General features: G+C 34.1%; 2 protein-coding genes across 2 annotated transcripts; both read right to left on the reverse strand.

Moving 5' to 3' along the window:
* Positions 1–262: 262 nt before the first annotated feature.
* LOAG_03510 (HIT zinc finger family protein) lies at positions 263–3,876 on the reverse strand. The gene is made up of 6 exons (XM_020446339.1): positions 3,783–3,876; positions 3,605–3,693; positions 2,907–3,018; positions 2,526–2,608; positions 2,071–2,249; positions 263–542 (listed from the first exon to the last, which is right to left on the reverse strand). The coding sequence occupies exons 1-6, from the start codon at positions 3,820–3,822 to the stop codon at positions 521–523; spliced, it is 525 nt and encodes a 174-aa protein (XP_020303302.1). The 5' UTR covers positions 3,823–3,876; the 3' UTR covers positions 263–520.
* A 742-nt stretch (positions 3,877–4,618) lies between these two features.
* LOAG_03511 (hypothetical protein) lies at positions 4,619–7,318 on the reverse strand. Its single transcript, XM_003139048.2, has 6 exons — positions 7,183–7,318; positions 6,400–6,524; positions 5,862–6,017; positions 5,528–5,614; positions 5,246–5,332; positions 4,619–5,004 (listed from the first exon to the last, which is right to left on the reverse strand). Exons 1-6 carry the CDS (start codon positions 7,301–7,303, stop codon positions 4,828–4,830), a joined length of 753 nt encoding a protein of 250 aa, XP_003139096.1. The 5' UTR covers positions 7,304–7,318; the 3' UTR covers positions 4,619–4,827.
* Positions 7,319–7,903: the final 585 nt, after the last annotated feature.

The following is a 7,903-nucleotide window of genomic DNA, read 5'->3' on the forward strand; positions in this document are numbered from 1 at the left end:
AACACTTCTAGAAATAGACAAAAATGGGAGCAGCAACACATGGTGACAACGCTTCACCATTACCTTCTCTACACAAGTACTTACAAACATCGTCAGATGTATCCGGAAACCAATCCGAGGCAAGATCAAATGAATGACTAGCAAGCGTAGATCTTCGACAGCAGAGAGAAGAAAAGAGGCCAACCTAGAGATCATAAAGGTGACGACCACTCCTCGTCCATTACAACGATGCCACCCGTTTTCCCACCCTCACCTCTCTTATGCGCAATATAGAAAATGGCTGGGTGATTGATTGGAAGCGTCGTCCGTTTTCTTCATCGATAATGCATTTTTCTTTACCTATTTATGCCTATTTTAAAATAAAAAAATACATAGTAACAACAGCCATATACAAAAGTAAAGAATTTTGAATATTAAACAATTTCTCCGAAAGGAGTTGGTGTGAAAATTTGTATTTATGGAGAGCAAGTTTTTCAGGATTTCCGTTCGTGAAATCATTCCGCTCCATTCAGATTCTTGCTCACACTGTCCATTTCAAACACCTAAATTACAATCGCATTAATAGAAATCTGTGGATTCAAAGTCAACGTGCTAACAATAGCGTAACCGTTGACCTATAACATTTTGTTGGAATAAACATTTCTAGCAATAAGCATAAGGTATTTCTTCTTAATTAGGACAACATTTCAAAACAGATTAACTATCCATAATATACTAAGTTCTAATGGCGCAGATTTTAGAGACGCTGAGCGGCAAATGTCTTCTCGAAAAATAAACAAAGATCCCATATATTTGTCCCAAGCTTTACATGGACTGGCACCGATGAAATGACGCTAAACACTCCATAAAAATTTGTAATTACGATTCTATGGCTTTATGGGTTGATCTGAAGCTCTCACGAGTTTGTGGCACAAATCCTAAGCACTTTTAATCCATGTATGACCTGCAAACATAGTTCTTGCATCACTAAGCCCTGTGTCACCTCAAATTAAGATATCTGATGTACTGTATTATGCTAAGTCGAACTTTTCTAAGGACATGTGGGAAATAAATATCATTCGTTCCTCGGGAAAGTTGAAAGTTCTTCAAGTTTATTCTTTTTCCGTCATCTGCGACGCATTCAACGACCACTAACAAATGGCTAAGCTGTTATCGGGATAATCTGATTATATGAATCTTTGTTGCTGTGTAATATTATCTCGGATTCGTCAAAATGATAACAGTCTTGAACTAGCGCAATCACAAGAGATTTTCTTTCTTTCACTGATTATATGCGAACAGAAATATCCATAAGTCATAGTTCTCTTTCCGCAACTTTATACATTCAGGAAATTTACATTTAACAGTCCATCGAACTCGACAAGTCATCGGAACTTAAAAAACTTTATTTCATAATAATGACCTTAGCTTTCTCTGCAAATCATGGAAAACGATGAAAAAAATTTTCTGAAAGTCTTGCTGTACGCATATTAGTGAAAAATATTAGGGAAAGAAAAGAAAAAAATCTGCACTTATCCTTTTCATTAGTAGAAAACTGTAACATTCTGAGGAATCCTCATTGCACAATATCAAAATTTCACATTTCTAGATAATATAGTTGAAAACACAGCCATTTGATAAATGATAGAAGAAATTGCATACATGACCTCAAAACGTCGAGAACGAAGAAAAAAAATCTGCCCTCTCCTCTTTATCAGTAGAAAACTATGCAGCACTGATCTCGAATGCATGATCTCAAACGTCAACAAAAAGAAGGATCGGGGAAAATTTTGGAAAAGGAAATTTTCTCATGCCCTTAAGGTTGATTGATTACAGCGCATCAGATTTCACGGTATTTATGTAAAGAAAAAAAGTAGTCAAATTCCAGGTGTGCAAGAAAAAAGGCTGGATTAGTAAATATGACAGTGGTCAAAAAAGAATAATTTCTGCGAAATACCACAAATTCATTTAGGTCCAGAATGATTTATCTTAATTTGTCTCTAGACTTTCTCGAATCTTTGTTTAAAGGATTGTTTACTTAAAATTTCCTTTAAATGCTTGAAGTTAGCTAGGCATTAATTTAACCGTTACCTAGTATCATTATGCAGATCTCTGCAACTTATTGAGCAGTATCGCGCACCACATCTCATGCAAGTATATTTGGAGAAGAAACCGCAAGCTGAGCAAAACTGCCGTGGCGGTATGCTACTTGGTGGTGCCCGTGCAGCATTATATGCATCAAAACCCGAAATTTCCATAGATTTCGACAGCTTAAAATAATAAATCACATTAAAGTCGAATATGGAAACACCAAATTTTAGCAACAATTCGATTTTCACATTTACAATTATAAAGCATTACGAAGTACAACCTTTACTGTATCCTTTTCTTTCATTATTAGCAGCAGAAAAACTAAGTTTGTATAAACATGAATAAATGAAATAAGTGGTGATTCCGCAATAAATAATAAAAATAACTGTGACAATTTGACACGAAAAAAGTTGAAGTTTTTAGTAACAATTTACATTCGGAGAAGATACTCATACCGTTTCCTCTTCAACTAAAGCTGAGAAATTTTTCCGAAATCTCTGCTTAAAATACTCCACTTTGAATTTCTTCTTTTTCTTTCCTACAAGCAAAGTTCAAATCTTTACACAAATCGCAACTGCAAATCGACGACTAGAAAATTTGTGAACAGGTATTCTTCTCTATGTCGAAATAACTATAAAATGCAATCTAATGAAAAAACTGTCAAGAAATGGCTACTGAACGTAATTCAAATTTGTGGTAAAAATATGAAATGGAAAATTATAATTTTATTAGTCCATACGCTTGTGTGTACTCATGACACAAAAATGATATAAAGTTACAATAAAAAGTGACGTCACGGTTCATTAAGTTATATATTATAAAACGAAAGAAATTACCTGGTTCAGTATCTCCTTTACGGGCTGATGACTGTCCCAGTTGGTCATCTTCGAATTTGGGAATATTTTTATGCCACTGCAATTGTGCGTGAGGATCTTCATGAAAATTGTCCTATAAAAATTCAACTACATCAAACATTGAATTCAATGTTAGTGTTTAGTCTGCAAAATTAAGAGCTATCGACGAAATAAACAATACGATCTTTCTTTTCGTGAATGAACAAAATAGTTGATCGAAAAAGTTACGTAGGAAGTATAAAGAGGTAAGCAAATTGCGACAAATTTTTTTGAAACGGAAATGATAGCTATCAAGTCACGAGGTGCAACAGTATGACCATCCCACATCAGCTTGACTGACCATCTTATGAATTCTATACCTTTAAAATTTTTATTCACCAGTGCTATAATTGGGAAGCCATATTATCACTCTTAATAAAAAGTTAACAGTTCATTATAAAACAATACGCTAACCCAAAACACTAATTAGTGCAAAACAAAATATGAATATTCATCTTAGATGGTACTTAATTGTAACTTTTTTCAAAAACTCTGTGACAGCTTGGAACTAAGCTTCAAAAGCACTTCAAAAGAAAATTTGTATAGAAAGACGAGGTAATTAGTCATTATCTAAATATTTATTTTAAAAGCAATGTTGAGGAAGTGCAAATTGAAAGTACTGCCATCGTCGAAAAAAAAACCTGTTCGAGGGCTTCTAATTGTTTTCTTAAACGTCGTTTCCGTGTTATCTCATCTAGCACACGGGTTGATTCAGCTGCATGCAAACGAACTAAAATTTTTTTTCGATTTAATTTTACAATTTTTAGCATAATCAACCTGAAGAATAAAGGAAAATTCGAAATCAGCTTTAAATCGAACCAGAATGTCGCTGTGCCTGCATTGTTCGACTAATACTCATTAACGCTACAAATGCGACCCATCAATTCCCACCAAAAAAAATAGCAAATCTGAAGTGAAAAAGTAAGGATCTTATGCATATGCACTGCAAATAAATGTTAAGACTGAAATGGGTTCCTAAAGTAACGGCCTTCTTAAATGTGTTTATAATCCACAGCGCTTCGAATGAGATATCAGTAGTTGGTTAGATCACCAATAATTCAAACCGTTTGTTCCAAATATACGTGTAGGACTAATGACAATGAAGCTATAAATTAACAAATTCAAGATTGATACATAAATCATTCATTTTTCAAACAATATGAAAATTTCGTTATCTTAATGTACAATGACAATACATATATCAAAGACAATATCAACATATGATGCAACATAAAGAGAGCTTTGCAAAAATAACATATCGCTCAGCTCCAATAGATATTCAGAATGTCTCGCAATTTTAGCTACCTATCAACAATTCGATTCAGATGTCTGGATATTATTTTCAATTATGATTCACTATCAATTTCTAGACATCCGTATCTTTCTGAAGGTTTGCACCTGTATTATTTTCTGCCTTTCAGTCGCAATCCGCCATGTCGAACATTTATCAGCAAGGCGATTAATGTGTCTAGAAGTAAAAAATTTACTGTACTTGTGGCTAAAAAACCCTCAATCCATAGTCTAATCAAAGGCAGAAAACTAAGCTACTAGTAAGAAAAATAAAGAATTGAGCTTCAATCGAAATATCGTTTTCAAATCGCTAATGTCAAATTGTTATATTACTAACAAATTAACGCACTAACAATTTTTCTGGGCTTTATTTATCTTTGTTTCTTTTGAAGTCATAAGAATCCTGGACGTCATTTAATGCTGGTACTAGAAAGAAATGACTCAGCTATGCAGTCAACAAGGAGAGTAAATAGCTGAAAGCTGTAAGAGTTGCTGGCAGATAAAAACTTTAGATGATACATTAGCGAAGATGACATATTCAACCTTCCTAATATAAGATTGAAGAATGATACAATCACGACAGAACGGCTGCAATGAAGAGATTATTATCATCAATTCGTAATTCTTCCAGTCGTTTCAGATATATTAAACAAGGTAGCGCAAATCTCCAGGAAATTTTTTCTTTTGATGTGAAACGAACAAGGAGCTCATTCAGTGCAACATACCACCGTCCTCTCAGTTTCTCACACTCCTTAATTCGATGAAGAAAATAAATCACATAGCAATCAGCTAATTTGAACTATGCAAGCATTCTGGACCAGCTAAACTATGTCTGAACATTACTGCATCATTTCCGACACCACTCAGATTTTGACTTCGAAATAAGTTTTAGTTATGAAAACCTGATACAGTTGGGTAACTAATCAAGCACTGTTAAATGTTAGATATGAATCTAAAAGCTTAAAAAAATTCTAACACATTTGAAGTATCACCTGCTTTTTGGCATTTTTCACTGCAAGAGGAGGCCGTTTTTGACAAACATATTTGTCCGAAAAAACTTCATCAATTTTTTTTAGCAACTGAAATAGGATTTAATTAATCTTAAATTGAAGCAGCACACCGTGATAATGAAGGAGAGGATAAAAAAATCCTACAGTATCCAGTCTTACTTCCAGAAGATTCAGGATGCATTCATGTTTTGGAAAACAAAGCAAAATAATATATAAAGACCTAGCTCTTGAAAATGTAATGATATATTCTACCAAATATTTTACCTGGTTTAGTTCAAGACGACCTATTCGACCACGCGTTTTCGATGGGATCAGAATGAATTCACTAGTTTCAACTAATCGTAAAGACTTCTGAAATATCAGTGGAAAAATAGTCTGCGTAATCCAAGAACACTGTGTTTGACGAGAATGTGGCAAATTTAATTATGTGTGCCAAGAAAAAGAAAATATTAGAGAGAAAATACAGAATGAAAAATGAATTAAGATTCTGCTGACGATTACTTTCCAAAAACTCTAAAAACTGCCAAAAACTGTACAGTTCAAACGAGACGTACGGTCTAGAAACATCCATTTTCTTGCAATGAATAACAAAACAGACTTTTAATTGCGAAACAAGGAGACTGTATCTTCGTCGATTGGACTGCATTTGATTACCGTCCCATGATATCGGCTCTGATTTTAAAGTACCATCCAAATCACATCCAGATGAAATATTTTCTTTTGAATTGCTTTCTTCGAGGACACCATCTAATTCCTAAAAGATAGAAGGCATTTCAAAAGCTCGAAGCATGATTCCACTAGAACTTCTTAAAATTTATCAGAAAATATTGCTTCATTACACCAATTATATATGGGACTACCATGCAATCGAAAGTACCTTCTCAAATTATTCATTTACCGACACAGATGAAATTTAAAAAAAAAGGGACGGTAACAACAAATCTAATATCACCATGATTCATCCAATATATCAGCATGCAATAATGCATGTTTCAAAAAATAAAGAATGGAATATAAAATGAGAGGTCACTAATAAACAAATTCAGGTAATTTAATTCTTCTTTTAGTTTTGTGAAAGTTTACGGAGAAGGGTAATATTCTTTATACAGAGTAAGAAATTCATTTAAAAATGGTACCTTGAAGTGGAGTAATTTCTGTTCCAAATCCTTTTCTTCCAATTCCTTCAACCTTTCTTCTAGCGACTCAATGTCGTGTAATAAATCAGCCAGTTCTTGGTTCCTTTCAATCAAATTACCAGTCACTGCAATTACAGTTTTTTCCAAGCTCGGCTTCCTCTTCAGGTTGCTCTACTGATCAATAAAGGAACAAAGAGGAAAACATTTTGAATATTAATCAGCTTCTTAAATATACTATTTTTCATCAACCAGGAGCTAAGATCACTACAAAGCGTATATGTTAAAAGTAAATCTGTGAGGAACATTCTGAATCTCCACTATAAATTCAGTTTAAAACTACATAATTTCTTACCTTTATTTAATTAAATTATTTAAATTTCAAACTCAAAAGAACTACGGACTGGAGTGTTTGAAAACTAGTAAATTAAAAAGGGTGGATACTTGACTTCATATATGATATAACTAAAGTATGAAAGACAAAAATAAAAACCAGAGACTGAAATCGGAATAATCCAAATCAAAAAAAAAAAAAAGAAAAAGAAAAGAAAGAAAACGCAACAACAGGCTGCGTAAAGTTTAAAAAACAAAAAATGATTAGGAACGTAAGTGGTTTAAATTGAAAGTTGAAATTGCTGATAACTATAGAAAGAAGATAACATTATATATTTGAACAATTTGATCGGAAAAACGCAAATAACGGACAGCATAACTGAAATTTACAAAACAAAATGCGACTCGAAATTAAAATCTTTAATTAAAAGCCATAAAAGTCAAAAAATCTACCTCGGTTGATGTCACTGTCTGAAGCTCCAAACCTCTGCATGGAATTACGGTATTTCTCGACTTTACATTGACTTCGCTTTAGACATTCCTCCCTAGCAATATCCACTATTGAACGTAGCATCCGGAAAAACTGCAATGCCGAGAGGAATTCAAAGATCTAGCATGTAACACTTTGGAGTTTCCCATAACGGAAAGAAATCGAAATCGTCGTGACGAACCAATCGGACGGCGAAAAACGTAACCCCTCCTTACCTCATGCCGGAAAATGCCGCGGATGCCGGATTCAAATTCAACGGTAAGTGCCAATGAGACATCACATCCTGAAGAGGAAAAGATTGCATACTTTTGGGAGATAGAGGAGAAAAAGATGGTGAGAGAGTAATATGTGATGAGACAATGCGGGAGTAGTATCGTTCCGCGTCTTTCAGAGTACCGCGTCACTGCGGTCGATTGTGAAGTGTGAGGTGGGTGGTTTTCTGGGCGTTGATGTAAACGTCTTCTCGTTGTTTGAAACATACATGACTTCTGTTTGGTGTGACGCAGGTTGCGGTAGACTCACGTTAAGAGTTTTTGAGAAATAATTCGGTATCCTTACTTCATTTATTTTAGACATTTTCATCCGATAGATAAATATTCCACAATATCTAAATCCGTTTGGATTCTTTATTTTATCGGATATACTTCCTCTCTTCGTAGCTTGGCAGAGTTAACCGCAGGAATA

Source organism: Loa loa (assembly GCF_000183805.2).
Source record: "Loa loa unplaced genomic scaffold supercont3.54, whole genome shotgun sequence".
In the NCBI taxonomy this organism is placed as follows: domain Eukaryota; kingdom Metazoa; phylum Nematoda; class Chromadorea; order Rhabditida; family Onchocercidae; genus Loa; species Loa loa.

Bases quoted from the DNA above. Each gene is read 5' to 3' on its own strand.
- LOAG_03510 (XM_020446339.1), bottom strand. From the start codon at position 3,822: ATGAGTATTAGTCGAACAATGCAGGCACAGCGACATTCTG. The intron at 2,250-2,525 runs GTATGAGTATCT...TATTATTTTAAG, and splicing joins CTTTAGTTGAAGAGGAAACG to CTGTCGAAATCTATGGAAAT. The intron at 543-2,070 runs GTAACGGTTAAA...ATTGTAATTTAG, and splicing joins GATCTGCATAATGATACTAG to GTGTTTGAAATGGACAGTGT.
- LOAG_03511 (XM_003139048.2), bottom strand. From the start codon at position 7,303: ATGCTACGTTCAATAGTGGATATTGCTAGGGAGGAATGTCTAAAGCGA. The intron at 5,615-5,861 runs GTCTGTTTTGTT...CTGATATTTCAG, and splicing joins TCCTTGTTTCGCAATTAAAA to AAGTCTTTACGATTAGTTGA. The intron at 5,005-5,245 runs GTGATACTTCAA...CATCGAATTAAG, and splicing joins TGAAAAATGCCAAAAAGCAG to GAGTGTGAGAAACTGAGAGG.